This window comes from Cibotium barometz, chromosome 32, assembly GCF_041138505.1.
Source record: "Cibotium barometz isolate CiBa-2024 chromosome 32, ASM4113850v1, whole genome shotgun sequence".
Classification (NCBI taxonomy): Eukaryota; Viridiplantae; Streptophyta; class Polypodiopsida; order Cyatheales; family Cibotiaceae; genus Cibotium; species Cibotium barometz.
In genome coordinates, this window is record NC_141077.1 from 54,060,238 (window position 1) to 54,078,584 (window position 18,347).

The following is an 18,347-nucleotide window of genomic DNA, read 5'->3' on the forward strand; positions in this document are numbered from 1 at the left end:
CTAACAATGCAGGATCAGTTGGTCACTGCAGTAGCCCAATAATCATATGCATTACATAGCTAATTAACGTATGATACACTTTGGATGATCAGCTTTGGAATGCGTGTAAATTGACGTATAAGAAATAGTGGATTGCCAAGGAAAATTGTGTGCAGGTGATTATATAAGATGCTAGTGGTTACATTAACAGCAAAGTTGGATTGTGTGTTAATGACTGTCAATGAGATGTTAATGATGATGGTTATATTCTTGTTTGAATGATGATCAGCTGCTGGATTCCGAAATTGCCATTTGGTCAGCTAATTAAAATATGATAACCCTTGGATTGAGTGTACAATTAATCATTTAAATTAAAATATGATAAACCTTGGATTGAGTGTACAATTGACATAAAATTAGTGGATTGCCTTGGCAATAGTATGTGTGGGGTGATGGTTTGAGATGTTGGTGGTTATAGCTTATGTTGTTTTGCATGTGAAACAGAGAGATGCAGGATAGATTCTAGCCAGCAGGCTGAGTGGTACTTCTTCAGTCACAAGGATAAGAAGTACCCCACAGGGACAAGGACCAACAGGGCCACTGCGGCTGGGTTTTGGAAGGCCACGGGCCGCGACAAGGCAGTGCACTGTAGCTTCAAGCGCATTGGCATGAGGAAAACACTGGTCTTCTACCGCGGCCGCGCACCCCACGGCCAGAAAACAGATTGGATCATGCATGAGTATCGCCTCGAGGATCCATCTGACAGAAACAATGTAAGCTGATTCATTCTTTTTAATGAAGATCATGTAAGCATAGCATGTGGGTTCAACATAAGAGGTTCCAAGAGCACTTTAGGAACAAGAACATGAGTCGAGCTCATCATAATGAGTTTATTTATCATTATAAACCTTAGTTTTGATGGTTCTCACCATCCTACACAGAAACTATTGAGCTTCATTAATGCATTAATCCCACATTGATTACTTAACCTGAGGTTGATATAAGGTCTTTATTTCTGGAATACAAAACTTCATTAATGCATCAATCCTACATTGATTACTTAACCTGAGGTTGATTGAGACTGAATTACTAGAGCATCTTATTGCATGAATGCATCCTATCAATCTCTATCACCTTGCTGCATTATCCATTAATATATGCGACCAAGCTGTCTCATGATCAGCTTAACCTGAACTTGAGTTAATTAGGCTCAAATATTAGCTAATTATCTGATGTTTCTGTTTGTCCTAGCAACTAAATACGTGCATACTCATCGGATATGAATGAATAATGCTGTTAGGTGATACATTTCAGTAAGCAATGTATAAAGATAACTTTTCTCCTCTTACAGGCGCATACCTGGTTTTTTTTTTTTTTTAAGGATCTAAGGTGACGCTCATTAATGGTTATCTTCTCTTTATCTGGAGGCAATATTGACAGAAGCAGTATTCAACTAATTATTGCATTTTGATTATCTTCAGAGACTTAAATCACCCAAGAAACTAAAGTGATAATTTCCTGTATTTCTCTGCGGAAAAAAAATTCAATGTATCAACTGCTCTATACTTGGCTCATTTTATGTGAGAGAGGCAATTATAGTGTCATCTTATTATTCGAATTTAGCTAGCTAGAGGCAATATGCATATTGCTAGGCTTATGAACTGTTATATTTTATAGCAACTGCATGAGATTTTATATAATTATAGCTTGCCTTGTTGAACGAATTCGAGTCTACTAGTTCAGTTAAGGTCAATAAGATTAATATTGTCAGGGGTTAATTAATATGCATGTTGAATCCATGAAAAAGCACAGTTTTAATTTTGATCAAGTCCACACACACACACACACACAGATTTTAACGACAATTAAACTAATCACTTTGATGTTTAATTATCGAATGCAGGAAGATGGATGGGTCGTCTGCAGGGTGTTCAAGAAACGCATTCATCCTCATCATAATAATCATAATCATAATCACCAAATCAAACCAAGCCAAGACAACACACTGTTTAATGCATCCGAAGAGGAGCAATCAAGCCAGATTGATACCCCCAATCTGGATTACTACCAACAGGTTAGCATTAATTCTCTTCACAAAATTTTTCTTACAGAGAATCTTATAAACATACATGCAGGCATGCAATTCTGTGTTCTCAATAGGAAGTTAATGCTTTCTTCAATATATTCTTTAATTAACAAAGATAGCCCATTTCTTTTTTAGAGTAATTAGCTAAGATATAAATTTCCTCTAAACAATAACAGGTAAATATATAGGTGAGCTAATCATAAGTAGAAATTACAAACACATTTTTCCTACAAAAACCAACAAGTAACATAGTACACAGAAGCTAGCACATTTCTCTTATGAAAGTCAACTTAAGAAATATGTAAACCTTGTGAAATTTGATAGCTGTTTACTTATCTATTGGTTATGCAAATCAATTTTAAGAAATATGAAAACCTTGCAAAAAAAAAAAAAAAGATTTGATGTTTTTAATCTGTTTTTTGGTTACTGAAAATCAAGACATGCAAACATTGTAAGGTTTGATTTTCTTTTTTTGTTGGTTGGTTATTTTCATTTGTCAATTATGAAAATTAAACCAAGAAATATACAAGCCAGCTTATGATATGAGATTTTATAATTTAATCTCCGCCCACTACCCTCTGCAGGGAGACAATGGTGCAGCAGGAGGTGCAACAAGCCTAGCATTTGCATGCAAAGAGGAGGCTGAGTATGAGGAGGATCATGGTGTCCCACATGATGTGCCATTCCTACACCTGCCTCAGCTGGAGAGCCCAAAGGGCAGCAACATCAGCAACATCAACAACACTGCCTTCTCTTATGATCACAATTTTACTGCTGATCTGCACAATCATGGATTACCTTTGGGATTAATCAGGAGGCCCTTAATCACATGTGATCAGGGCATGATGACCAGCTTGCTCCACCACTGCAAGAGAACAGAAATATTCCCCTCCTCTCTCTCCCTGATGGACACCATCACCAGTACACACAACACCATGACCTCCTCTGGCTCTATCTTTGCTTCTGATGATAGCTTGGTCAATAGCTTATACCTTGGTGAACACATTGCCAGCCCAGATCAGTGGACCCATGTCTTGGATAGCTTGCCTAAAGACTTGAGATTATACCACCACACTAATACAGCCCACCATGGCTTAATTAGCATTAATAACGCCTTCTCTACCACTGAGCTGTCCCTCCCTAGTCATGCTACACCCAATAGATCATCATCTTCACTGCAATCCATGGACCAATCCCCAGCTAATACTTGTGATGCAGACATATGGAGCAATTTCACAAGGTGATTAAGATTATAATTTATGCTAACCCTCCTGCATGAAGATAATAACCAAAGTGAGATCTCAACAGCATCACTACCATCATGTAAATGGTGATTAACTCATGATAATGGGGGTGATTAAGTATCTGCATGGATGATTTTATTGATGATCTGAACTTATGGTAACCCTTATGCAAGATAAGCAAAGTGAGCTCGGAACAGCATCACTACCATTATGTTAACCTCTGCTAAACTCAAGATTATGGTGGTGATTAGCTACCTGCATGATGATTTCGTGAGGAGCTCTTAAGGCTGTGTGATTAGGGAGACAGTATATATTATTATAACAACTGACTGCAAGATGTAAAAAAAACTCAACTGTCTAACACCTATTCTTTCATCTCTTCACACAGATTTGTGTAGCGACATAAGCCCAAAAGCTTCTCCATCTCTTGTTGTATTCCAGCCATTGAAACCCTTCAGCCTGGCCCCCAATCAGAGCCTTTTCTCTGAAACTAGAGAAGCCATCTCTGTATACAAAGCCCATTAACTAACAATAACTTTTTTTTCTTTTCCGTTTAAAGAAGGTAGGAAGGAGGTGGGTACTCTGTGTGTGTTTACGTGTGCGTACTCTTAAAGAAGGAAGGAGGTGGGCGCACTCTGTTGTGTGTGGCATTTTATGAAAAGCCTGTATATATATGATGTGTATTTCTAAAAACCATTTTATATTCACCTTTAGGAGGTACTAATTTTATATTCACCTGTTTTGCAAATTAGGAGGTTAATGTAATTTTAGCAAACTTACATATTTCTTCACTTTTTTGAATTGAACCTGATGTGATTCTTTATGATTTTAGCAAACTTACATATTTCTTCACTTTTTTGAATTGAAAAAATCCCTGATGTGATTCTTTACCTGCATCTTCTACTCGCCATATCCCTCTTTATCTTCCCATTTCCCTCTCCCCCTCCCCCCCCCCCCCCTCTCTCTCTCTCTCTCTCTCTCTCTCTCTCTCTCTTATATACACACTCATTCGCTCACACACACGCGCGCGCATGCATGCACACACACACACACACATTTTTTTGTAAAAAGACATGTTCTATTTCTTCATTGTACAAAGAAAGAAGTCCTCAAAATAGAGGCAAACTTCTTAAAGAGCAATCACAAAAGTTAAAAGCACTAAAAAAACAAAGCCAACTGGCCATGATTGATCTGATCCAGGTGGATGGTGTCAACAAACAAAGACTGATGTAAGGATTGACATCAAAGTGGGGATAGCGTGCAATCCTTACAGTTCTAATAAAAACACACTCATTTCTTGTATGCCATATTGTCCACAAAGCCCAATATCTAGTCTAGATTAGAAAGGGTTGTGCATGATCCAATGTAGGTTAACAACACGGACCACTGACATGCATCAACAATGCACACCTGCATCTACAATAAGATTAGTGGAAGTGTGCATTAGTCACAAGTAAAGATGAGCAATCTAGAACAAGCCAGAAGCATACACAAGCAATGCAGAGTCACTAAAGGATGTACACACATAATGGGCACACCACCTAAAACATCCTTACTAACCGTCACTTATGTGTTGTCTGCCTAAGAAGGAATTGATAACTTGTTCCAATCATTGTATTTCTCACATAATTACGTACTCAAGGGATGATCGAGCAAGTGAAAGAGCCAGCATCCACTCAATGTGTGTTTACACTAGCCTAGACAGGGTTAGACAATAAGTGGGTACCTAATAAGTTATTGGATGTGGACGCCCAAACTTATAACTCCCTTGTATATAAGTGAATTTCCTAATTAGAAAGGGATATTCCCTAGAGTGTTGATGGAGAGTGTGATCTTGCTCCTTGTGCTTTGGCTCTCTATCCTATCCTCTTATTGTCTTGGTAGTGCTTATGTGCGAGTGAATGTGTGTGAGACCCTACCCTCTTGCCCTCTTGGTCTCGCCATGTCTTGCTAGTGAGAGAGTGAGAGTGAGCTATTGTGTTTACGCAGTCGAGCACAGTCTTGCAACAAACGAGGAGTGCCAAGCTCTACATAGATAACTCTCTTGGAGATAGCGGGAGGTTCTCTCTCTCTCTCTCTCTCTCTCTCTCTCTCTCTCTCTCTCTCTCTCTCTCTCTCTCTCTCTCTCTCTCTCTCTCACACACACACACACACACACACACACAAATATTTCTTGGTTGATGCATAATTACTTGCATGCATTCTTGTGTTATCATTTACTTATCATGGAAGGTAACTAGAAGGCTTGGGCAGTGTTGTGATCCCTCGTAAAATAAAGAGATGAAATCACATGATCTAGCTAGCCTAATCAATGGAATCATTTGTATTATGTTTCAAATTCTTTTGTTAATCAATCTATATTCATAGGGCACTAAGGGGTTGATGATTCATTCTTAGTATTACTATGAAGAAACATAGACAACTTTATGGAAGGATAATAAGAAAAATTGATTATAGTTTCTCCATCAACATGAAAACAAGAATGTTGTTAGAATTATACCTAATAGAATTCTAAGACTTAATGTGATTTCGATTCTTGAATATAGAAGAAGAAGCCTTTAACATACCAACATTAGTTCTTGATTAAGTTGATCATTTTAAATATAGCAACTCTTCTTTTGTGCATGTGTGTGTCCAAGAGAGAGGGAAGGGGAAACCATACAGAAGATATGGAGAGGTGACACAATTCTCTCCTTAAATTTATAAACATATGGAAACATATCCTTCCTATTTCTAGGAAAAGTTATAGGTCCAAGGATCCAATCTCACCAAAAGGATGATGAGTTTGTGATGAGGGTCATCATGCATGGATAATATTTTTGCATACAATTATTATAGTGTCTTAATATGGGTCATTATGTATGAAGATTCATTTCATAGCATAGCAAAGATAAAAACAAAGTAGAAACTCCAAACTCAATGGATTTAAGGCATATTATATCAACTTGCTGCAAAGCTACACATGCTTGTATAAACATTGTTGTTCCTATTGTATTCTTTAGCCACATTTTCATTTAAAATAAAAAGGTGTGCCTCTTCATTACTGGAGTTTTCTTTTGTAAAAGATTAGTCTGTAGTATCAAACTTAACAATGAAGTAAGAAGAGGCATGTCATAGCCGAGAAAGAACCTAGTTCTTAAGGGACTTAAAACCATAGCCTCTTTATTAAAATAACATTTTTAAAAACCAATGGGAGGTCACAAATTCAAATCACCGTAGGCCCATGTAATGGGGTGGAGTGTGTCTTGGAATCAATCCATGTAAATAATAGTAAGAACATAAACTTGACAACAACACAGTTACTTAGATAATAAATAAAATAGATCTACATAGTACACCAAACTGGGGGCCAAATATGGGCTAAGAGACCCCCCCTTTAGGTTATATTATTAAAAGGATTCTATTCCAAGTATAAGATCTTGAGTGCCTAAGGTTCACCCACTGGTCTACACCTAATGAATCCAAGTACATGCAGCAATGAATATAATCAAGCCAAGTGGATCCTTCCGCCCTCCAAAGCAAGTCTTCCTAGGCTCTTTTTCCATGCCTAAACCTAAGAGTAACCCATTCCTTGAATCTCTTTGCTCTACATAAGGATTCCAAGGAAGATATATTTCTGAACTCTTCCTCCTTACGTTAGAGTTCCCAAAGGTCCAATAATCCACATCCAACGTTCACAAGGGCTCTCACACACAAGTGCTAGGGCACTCCCAAGAAGCCTTCTTCATGCAATCAAATGTCCCCAAATGCTTTAGGGCTTATCCATATAACTTGCTTTGGTGATTTTAGGATGATAACATCCTTTAAAAACTAACTTTTAAGGTTTTTGAGGTACTTTTAGGGGTTTTACACTTGTACACTACCTCTATAGTAATAAATTGATTTTTTCTACAAATTTAACCATGGAATTTACATTACCATTACAAATACAATGCTGTCAAACCAAAGCTAAAATATGACATCAATTAAATATAAAAATTGTCACATTGCACTATAAATACTAGGCACATACTACCATGGTCGACACTCGCAAACCATGCTCATAGCACCATCCATGTGAAACCTCGACCCCTCTTCCATGACCTCTCTTAGTCTTCCATTCATCCAATCCTTCAAGTCTTTCAACAAGCTTGGGTTGCCTTGAAGTAAGGATGCAATGGGGACCTTGACCTAAGATAAGAGGAAGATGAAATGTAGAGAGACTAGCAATGTCTAGCAGAGCTCAAGAAATCAGATGCTTTTGATTATCTAGGCCTACAATGGTGTTTGTGATATGCATTTTTCCTTCATAGTGAGGATTTCTCAAGTTGTTCCCTATAACATCAGAGACTAATGGAATCAAAACTTATATTTGATGTGTTAAGGCCAAGTTTTAAGTTTTCCTCTTGAAGAGGTTCTTCTTTGATTTATATAGAGAGTAGGTTCTTTTTTGGGTATCCTTTTGAGTAATGTAAAGTTGGTACGTGGAAGAGGGTGAGTTCCCAATAAGAGTTATTGTAAGAGGCTCCTAAGCATCTTCATCAAGCTTGATCTTCTCCTCTATGGGGTCTTTCCAAAATCTTGGGCTGCCTTGAAGCAAGGAGCCAATGGGGATCTCGACCTGAGGTGAGGAAGGCAGAGTGACTAGTGATATCTAGTGGGGCTTAGATGCTCTTACTTCTTTAGCTATCTAGGCATGTAATTGTGTATGGGATGTGCATTGGCCCTTCAGAGTGGGGCCATTCCATTTGAGCTTACACAAACATAAGTATAATATTCCATGTTATGCAACACTATGAAAAAAGGTCCATTCTCCATGTGATTTTTAACGGGTCAGTCCCCCTGACCCTCATGTTGAACTCATCATCATATAGCAAGATTGACTTCCTGGCTTTGGTTTCCTAGAAACACCATCCCCTTTACATGACCCACTCACTCACTCATGGGGGATCATTCTAAAACCACCATCATCCAAAGAGGCAAAAGCATCAATTTTCGCATTTCATTGAATCCATCCATGAAATTTTCCCTCCAATGAATTAAACCCATATTCAAGTCATCTCTCAACTATAAGATTTTATGGTGCTTGGTACTATCCTATGGATCCCCTAGTCCTCAGTACCCCATCTCTATAGAGTATAGTCCCTCATTAAAAAATCACTCTATGCACTAAGATAAAAAGCGCATTGTGACAATATTAAAAACATTAAAATACTGATATTGGCATTGTTGATTATGCATGTACCTTTTTATTAGGAATAGAATTCTCTTTCTACTAACGGTGGGAGTATGCAAAATTTTCCTTACCATATTTCTTCATTAAGTGGGCCTCATATACCTTTTAAGGGTAAACTTTGTAAGAATACATAATAGTAAAAGTAGGATATCAACATAGTACAAAGCACTCAACTGCAGAAAGAACTAGAAAGTAAACAACATTATTGCTTGTAAACATGATTACACCGTGTTCTCTAGGTAAGGAGCTTTGATGGCAATCTAGATAGACTCTAGATAGAGGATGTCTTGCTTGCAAGTGTGCTTGAACATTGTAAACACTATGATGAACTAAGGCTACCACACTAGTCTATATATAGTACCCAAGATCAATATGAATGTGGGTTGACCACATTCCCATGACGTGGTCCAAAATGATCAACTGCCTATATCATCCAATTGGGACCATATTAGACCACAACACAGTCCCATGGGGATTGTGTGCAACTCCCATGACCATCTAAGACCATTGACCCTCATCTTAGACTATCTTGACCCTCAAATGGGCCTCGTAACCCGAGAACATTGTGTCCTTGGTGTGTTGCACTCACTAATACGGTCACTTAGCCTGCACAAGCATGCATCCTACATGGCAGAGCTCTAGGTCTACACAAGCTATCTCCTAACCATGTGGCCACACTTGGCCACCATCCAATGTCTAAACTAGGAACTATAGGATGCCTAGGTGCTCACCTAAACTGAGAACTATAGGATGCCTAGGTGCTCCTCATAAATGAGGGCCTTATCACATTCATCACCCCCAGAAACAACACGAGGGTAGAGCATTGAGAAAATGCTTTTCTAACACCCCCATCAATGTCCACCCATAGATGAACTACCTCTTTAGTCCAACGTCGAGTCGATGAAGATGGCAATCTAGCACATCTCTCCCTAGAGCCTTTGTGAAAATGTCTGCACAATTCTCATGCACATAATGATACTATATCTCAATGTGCTTTGTGCGATCTTGAAACATTGGGTATCTTGACAACTGCCAAGAAACTTTGATTGTCATCATGCACAACATGAAACATCGAGTTCTTTGTAATCACCTTCCAACTTTTATTGTTACACATCATGAAACATTAGATTCTTAGCAATCACCATGCAACTCTAATTGTTATATAGCATAAAAAAGTAGATTCTTGGTGATCACTATGCAACTCTAATTATCACACACAACATGAAATAGCAGGTTTTTGTAATTGTCATGCAACTCTGATTGTTGCACACAGTAACACTATCACTCCCTTTGAAGCAACACCCATATCTCTTAAGATCTTTCTTAACGAGACTACTTCACATGAAGAAAAGCATGTTACATTGTACCTCTAAAGAAGAAAGCGCCATTGTAGGATCTAGGATGTAATTCCAAGCGCAATAAGAAAACATTTACCAAAAATAGATTTCTTGCTATATTACAATATCTTGCCTTATTTGAGTCACAAAATCTAGTCAAGGAATTGCCCAATTTGTAAATTGCTACCATACCCAATGGTATCTTTGATGTATTTTAACATCCACTTCCTTACCTTCTAGTGGTTCTCTCTCAAGGTTGATTTGAGAACTTGCTAAGGAGACCAACTATAAAGTTGATGTTAGGCCATGTATTGCACAAAATGATCAAACTCCCCGCCAACTTCATGTACTTTTTCGTATGTGGAGAAGTATCTTCCATAGAAAGCTTCACATCAAACCCCATAGGTGCAACCACTAACTTGCACTAAACCATGCTGAATGCCTTCAAACTTTATCATGCATACTTGCTAAAAAATGAGGATTCCATCTGACTCTTGCTATACCTCAATCCCTAAGGGGGGTTTTTTTTGGCAAGCATTTTTTAGCGAGCGCTTTTTGGGAATCAAGGGAACAGATTCCAAAAAGATGACCCCTCCCCCAAGACAGAGAGGGCCAAAGTAAGTTGGAGAGAGCAACATGACATAATTATTTGACACATCCTAGGCAACTAAGGTTATTGGTTTGAACTAAGAATAAAACCAAGTTTTTTCACGTACATCTTCCAATTACAGAAATTTGAAGCCCCCCTCCATGAAGAGAGAGGGGAGAAGCAAGCTGGAGAGAGCAACATGACATAATTACTTCAACAGGAGTGAACACATAAACACATGTCAACATCACATCCTCTACATTGGGGTTATTAGTTCAAACTAAAAATAAAACCAAGTTCATTCACGTACACCTTCCAAATACAGAAATGCGAAAGCCATCATCTTTACTACTATATGGGCCTTGCTTGTTCTCCGGGGTGTAGGCACAAAGTAAGCGAATGGTGTTCATACCCTTATGTACTTCCTCTAGCAAGACATGCTTAGATAATTCATCAATAAAACCATGCACTCGCCAAATTGCAATTAAGCCCACCACTTTGTCCTTAACTTGAGAAATAGGATCATCATTTCCAGGAAGTGGAAAGGATGTGAGACCTTTCCATGCTTGTGCACCATCTATGGTCTTCTGCATAATCTCCATATTGGTGGCCTCTCTCTGGATACGCGGAGCAACAACGTCAATGCTTGTCCTTAACTTGAGAAATAGGATCATCATTTCCAGGAAGTGGAAAGGATGTGAGACCTTTCCATGCTTGTGCACCATCTATGGTCTTCTGCGTAATCTCCATATTGGTGGCCTCTCTCTGGATACGCGGAGCAACAACTTCAATGCTAACATTTGATGAGGCCATCACAAACAAAAAGAAGGTTTAGGTTATTTTACACTACTAACAAGGCTTGGTGGCAATGGTGTATAACAAATTGCTTTGGAGTTTGCCTCTATATTTATAGTAGAGGGAGAAGTTCAATACTCAAAATAAAAAACTCAAATTTTCTTTTTTAATGTCATTAATAAAGGTATCTTTCCTTAAATTTGGCACCATAATAAAAAATGTGTCTTTTGAACTTGTTTGGGAAAGAGCGAGTATGTATTTGAAGGAGATAGACATTGCACAATAGAACCCTCTGCAATGAGGTGACATCCACAAAGGTTATCCCAAAATATCAAAGGTCAACTGATTATCCTTGCATTCAAATGTCTAAATTAGGGTATGTTCTCCTACGAGACAAGGCATTGTAAAGCTCAAGGTCAGATAGGATAGGTTGGTGAATGAACATATTCTCACTTTGGCTTAAGCCTAGCACATGTAAATAAATGAAGTACAAGTGCTTGTATGCAAGGTACGGCTTCTTCTTGGTGTCTCTATCTACAAAATTTGGACATGTACAAGACGGTTCGTCTTTCACATGCACATCATATTTTCCCACGTGTGCATCATCCCCGTGCGATTCGATCTTGAAAACTTCATACTTGTGCTCCACTCTCTGCACTTCTTCTACCACCATAGCTTTCATTTTCAAAGAGGCCTTTATTTTCTTGGCTGCTTCCTCTGATATTGATATGCGGTACTTGACTATTATGCCATTTCGCATGCCTGACCCACCAGCCTCTATATTAATAGTGGACCCATATGGCGGATCTTTTGAAGTTGATGTTGTAAAGAACCTTGAAGCCCCACTGCTACGTGATGGGGTGAGCACAACACCTTCTGCATTCTTGCTCTCCACCCGCCGGTATCCACCTTCCCACAATGAATATACCTCCTCGTTTGTGATTCATTCATATAGCAACTCACCATATCTTGGGTGGTGGGCTGGGCTTTGGGTCTATGTTGTTGTCCACAATATAGCAATGAAGCACGTGGTCAGGGAAAAACCACATCCATGAGACCATTAGGGTGCTTGCAATAGCCTTCAAAGGAAGGTGCAAGCACACCCTCAGCAGATCCGACTATGTATTGCCCACACCTCTTACCCCCATGAGGCGTTCCACTACAGGTGACCTTGCTGCCAATGCATGTCCTATGGATTTCCCACATTGTTTCATTCACCTTGTGCTCAATGACATTGCCCTCTATGAATTTTGCAGTTCTTTCTAGAGTTTTGCTTGTATCGTGTTCTTTGAAATTGATCTTCCATAGCCTCCCAGAATACTTGTGGTCTCTTACATGTGTGTTGTGTGTTGTACTCTGGTCTATGCGTGGCCTCATCATCAATATCAATTACCACCCTTGATGGTCTCTTGTGACGTGCACTTTCTTTGTCACCAGTGAGAGGGGTAGGCACCCTATACATGGGTGTTCCTTCAGTTGCCTAATTAATTGTTCGGACCACTTGAGCAGGGCTTGTAGAGCACCGCTCTTTTAGTTTCTCCAAGCTTAGGCCTCTCCCTATGTGCTTGCCTTGAGTGTAAGAGACTGCCTTTCTGCTTTGCAAAATTGCATTCACCATATCGGTAGTACATGCATCGTAAAGAGAAATCTTGCATCTATATCCTTCCCCTGACAGCCAACTTCCATGCTTGCTTTTTGCTAGGTTTGTTCTTGGGGTATTTAGACCATCATTACTTCTCTCTGTTATTGTCATGACTGAACCCCAATATGCTATGTGCACTTCCCACCAGCTCAACCAAGAGTCCATTGCTGACAAATTCATGTCCATCACATGACCATTGTGCCACCATTAACGTATCAATCAAGCCTCCATTGATGCAGCTTCACTGGTAGGAGCCATGTGCCACTTCTCACACATTGCTTTGTGCTCTCCTTGAGACGTAACACACACATACTTTGTTATGTGTGCAACCATGCTTTGCTCCCAATGAAATAGGCAAGACCTCTCCCTATCTGTCAAGACATTATTTTTTCCACCATTGAACACATGTGGAACTCAATTCTAGTTTGCCCGAGCCTCGTCTGCCACATGAAACCATAGAAATCTGCCCTCTCACAACCATGGTTGGCCATCACTTCATTAATGCATTCCCAGAATAGACATTGGGTTTCCATATCCTCCTCTTTCATTTCACATGTCACAATGGTGAGAAGATCCTACATGCTGCATGAAAATGATAGTCATTTAAAAGGTTGTACAATTAGCTTGCTCTAACCACCTAAATACTCTACATTGGTAATTTTCTACCTTGGATCATATACATGACAAGCCATGGTCACCCAATCTAATGTTCATTGGGTGTGGTCGAATTGTATCCACGCATGTCGCAGGTCGCCAGAGCCGGTCGCATTCGATTCACCAAATCCAACCCTGAAGCAGGTCCAATAGTGGATATCTTGAAAAAATAACACTTCTCACCTGAGGACCCTTGACCTGGGAACCTACTTCCGTGGAAGAAGTCATAAGTGTACTCTCGCTTCAGCTTCAAAAGTGCATCCAAGCCAAAACTCTCCTTTGAAGGCCCTTGCCGGCGGGCTGCACAGTGAGACTGACCTCCGAAACCTCAAGAATGAATTGTTCAAATATTACAATTTACTTATCTAGACTTTAATAACTCTTTTACACAAACCTAATTTCCCAACCAGATTAGCCTAGTGTCTGTCTTCCACTAGTGGTCCCATCTCCTCTGCAATGTTGATGAGCTCTTGTTCCCCAATGAAATGTGAGGAACCACCTTCTTGCACTAGTGCTGCCATGACGATTTCCTTTTCCACACACATTTGAACCTCCTTTGTCCCAACATCGCGATCCACCCCTAGCACCCTGGACACGATTTTCTTGGTCCTATCAGTAGTGCCTTTGATGTGCTTGCACGTACATTATGTTGATGGGTGTCAGTGTGTATCATTAATCTGCTCATCATCTCGTTGGAGGGAATCACATATAGATGTAGCAATTGCATGTAGAAATGCACATCGCTAGAAATGAGTAGTAATCGAGCTTCCCAGATGCATTGCTACACTCCTCTCCAATGGGTGGTGCCTTTAGCATGCTTCCATTAAAATGTGATGTACTTGACACCCTATGGTTCTTTAAATGGGGGAAAAGTTCATTAACACACTTCAAACTACCTAAACAATGGCTTCGCCAATGTACTCTAGGGATGGTAATGTTAGAGTTTTGAGGCTTTGACCACCAGTGGTGGGGATCATACTTATGCACCATGGAGTCCATTCCTGAGCATGTTCCCATGGTCGGTGGGAACTCAAATGCAATATCACCATTGTATTGTATAGGAATCTCCACGGCCTTGATAACGTCTTTGATATTTAACAAAATGTGTGTTAATGTGTTTCCCTTCTTCATGCTGAAAAGGTATTCTAAAATGCTCTTACCTTGTCCTCTTACAACACTAGATGATCCTGATGCATCGATATCCTTGTTATCTTGAAAGGGATTTCATAAATCTATCACATTCTTCAGAGTTGGAAGACCTCTGGGCGGGCTATCTAAGATGGCTATTGGTTTTGGGTTTGACTTCAATGAAGAATCAACTATTGCCGAGTAGTTGGCTGATAGAGAATCCTCATGATTAGAGGTTGCCTCGAGAGGAAAGTGCAACTCTTGGGTCCCAATGTTGAAGTATACAAGTGAATAGGGTGTGTGCGGGAACAAGCCCTTGGCAAGAGGCTGTAAAAAAGAATCTGCAAATGAGAGAGAAGCTATGAAAAGGTGAGAGGTATCTACTGGAAGAGAATAAAGGGTAGAGCATGAGAAGATTTAGGATGTGTGGAGATATTCTGGGAAGAGGTGGAGAGAATCAAGCAAAAGAGGTGGAGTGAATCAAGGAGAGATGAGTGGGATTAGATGCTTGGAAGAGGTGGAGAGAATCAAGCAAAAGAGGTGGAGTGAATCAAGGAGAGATGAGTGGGATTAGATGCTTGGATGTAAACTCTATAAATTGAGGCATTGGCCTAATGAGAATTTGCTGGTTTTTTATTATCCATGCCTACATTAAGCTATCAGTTAATTGCTCACTAATCATGTCTTAATCATCATCTAATCTCTTTGTTAATCATGTTGATTCTTGCATTTGATCCACCATAGCTCATCACATTGCTACAAATTTAACATGGTATCATAGCCTAGCTTAGAATCCATCAAATTTATGAGCTCATTATCTTGCTAATCACCTAGTAATTAGGATTAAGAAATAATTAAGTTTTTAGCTCTTTTTTTCAATAGCCTCTGTATCCTCAGCTGGTGGAGGAGCTTGATCTCCCTCTTGCCATAACATTGGCCCAAACCTTTCAAGCCCCACCTAGCCAAGCCTTCCACACGCCAGCCTATCAACTTAAAATTGCCAAACCGCCATCTGGAGGAGCTGCCGATTTTTGCGAAAAAGCCGGCGCTATTTTTTTACGAAAACTGCAATTGTGGCTTCACTACTTGGAATTGGGAGAAACGGAGTTATCCCGAAGTGTTTTTGGATGCTCTGAGCATGCTGGTAGCCTCAGAATCTAGAAATTCTTCAAGGAAAAGTGGAATCAAGCTCTGCATCAAATTTGCAGGTGACTTTGGTAAAACAGAGATTAAGCATTCAATGTTTGGTCAAATCTTGTGTTTCTTGGCTTAATCCTCTACTAGACTAACTACTATTGATGGATTTGGAAGGAGTTGAGCTCATTTGAACTCTAAGGCCCCAGATTTGGACTCCCCGCATACTCTATTTTTTGCACACAAAACAGAGGATTATTTTGCTAATCAATTGATTAATCAACACTAATCACTATATTTTGGTACAATTGAGGGTTCAAATTAACCATTGGGTATCTTATACAGATCCCTATAACTTCATATTGCAATTCGGAGATGGTTTGATACTCCAACCATTCAGTACAGATTTGTTACCCTTTGCTTTATGTAATTTTTGGTGAATTTATGCTGATAAATCTGTTGTAATCATCACTTAAACACCAGATTGAGTTGTAAAAGGGTAGACACTCCCTTGAATCTTGAAATTGGATCAAGAGATAAGACCCCTTTGCATCATCATGAGCACGACACAAGAGAGAACCAAATTTAATGGGGAGCAGTTTTATACATGGCAACAAAAACCATGTATTTGCTCATGAGGAAAAATCTGTGGGGGCTAGTTGGAGGAAGAGATGAATGCCCAGAGGTGAGTGGGGAAAATGAGTGGAAGAGCAAGAATGAGAAAGCATTAGGACTCATTGCACTCAGTTTAAAGGATGAAATCATTCATCACATCACAGGGATACAATGGGCAAAAGATGCATGGGATGAACTTAATAAATTATTTGGCACTTAAGCAAAAAATTCAAAGATAAATCTATTAATGCAATTCTACAAACTTGATATGAAAGAAAGTGAACCTTTAATCACACACTTGAACAAATATAAAAGCATTAAGCAACAAAATTGGCAGCCACCATTGGCAAGAAGGTAGAAGATTATGAGGCACTAGCAGTGCTTCTGAAGAGTGTGGACAAAGGTGAATATGAAACCTAGCAACCTTAAAGAATATACCTGAATTGAAGCTGCACGAGATAGAAGGAGCTCTACTAGAGCAAGAGACCAAGGTTAAAGAAAAGAAATGGCTGGACTCAATAGCTAGAGAGGAAAACGCATTCTTCACCTGAGGAGGATTCTCACGAGGAAGAGGACAAGGAAGAGGCAGAGTCGGAGGAAGGACCTTCACTTGCAACAACTGTGGGAAGCCAAGACACATGGCAAGAGACTACTATAGCAAACCCAGTGGTGGAGAAGGAACGACATCGATAAACTTCATGGAGGCTCCTAAGTAAGTGGAGTCAGATCATCTTTCCTGAGAGAGAGAGAGAGAGAGAGAGAGAAACCCCACAACCCAATGTAACCTGCCCTAACAAAGTAAAACCACCTCTGAGCCACCAATGATGTAGGCCATGTGGTAGATGTATGTGTGAGCACTTTAGTCAAGGTCACGGGCACTTGTAGTAGATTTGGACATAAAGAGAGAGAGAGTGTCAAGGACTATGAGTTTAGGGACTTGAGACACTGGTCGCGGACTACCAAGTAAGAGGAAAATTTGGTATAGGGTCCAGGTGTGCTAGGCGCAGGAACAAGCCCTTAGTGTAAAATAGAATCTGTAAATGAGAGAGAAGCTGTGAAAAGGTGAGCGGTATCTATTGGGAGAGAATAAAGGGTAGCATGAGAAGATTTAGGATGTGTGGAGATATTCTAGGAAGAGGTGAAGAGAATCAAGCAAAAGAGGTAGAGTGAATCAAGGAGAGATCAGTGGGATTTTTTCAATAGCCTCTGTACCCTCAGCTGGTGGAGGGGCTTGATCTCCCTCTTGCCATAACATTGGCCCAAACCTTTCAAACCCCACCTAGCCAAGCCTTCCACGCACCATCCTATCAACTCGAATTGCCAAACCACCATTTGGAGCTGCCGATTTTTGCAAAAAAGCCAACGCTATTTTTTTTAAGGAAAACTGCAATTATGGCTTCACTACTTGGAATTGGGAACAATGGAGTTATCCCAAAGTGTTTTTGGATGCTCTGAGCATGCTGGTGGCCTCAGAATCTAGAAATTCTTCAAGGAAAAGTGGAATCAAGCTCTGCATCAAATCTGCAGGTGACTTTGGTAAAACAGAGATTAAGCATTCAATGTTTGGTCAAATCTTGTGTTTCTTGGCTTAATCCTCTACTAGACTAACTGCTATTGATGGATTTGGAAGGAGTTGAGCTCATTTGAACTCAACTCCTTCCAACTCCTCTACTAGACTAACTGCTATTGATGGATTTGGAAGGAGTTGAGCTCATTTGAACTCTAAGGCCCCAGCTTTGGACTCCCTGCATACTCCGTTTTTTGCACACAAAATAGAGGATTATTTTGCAAATCAGTGATTAATCAGCACTAATCACTATATTTTGGTGCAATTGGTAACCATTGGGTATCTTATACAGATCCCTATAACTTCATATTGCAATTCGGAGATGGTTTGATACTTTAACCATTCAGTACAGATTTGTTACC

The 18,347-nt window shown here is 39.7% G+C and overlaps 1 protein-coding gene across 1 annotated transcript in view; it reads left to right on the plus strand.

Annotated features, from left to right (window-relative positions):
• LOC147620353 (NAC domain-containing protein 43-like) overlaps positions 1-3,951 on the plus strand; it is an 8,318-nt gene extending 4,367 nt beyond the window's left edge. The window contains exons 3-5 of the mRNA XM_086772749.1: positions 484-752; positions 1,883-2,053; positions 2,650-3,951. Coding sequence (XP_086628875.1) covers positions 484-752; positions 1,883-2,053; positions 2,650-3,309 — 1,100 coding nt within the window. The 3' untranslated portion in view covers positions 3,310-3,951. The remainder of the gene's footprint in view (positions 1-483; positions 753-1,882; positions 2,054-2,649) is intronic.
• The last annotated feature ends 14,396 nt before the right edge of the window (positions 3,952-18,347 follow it).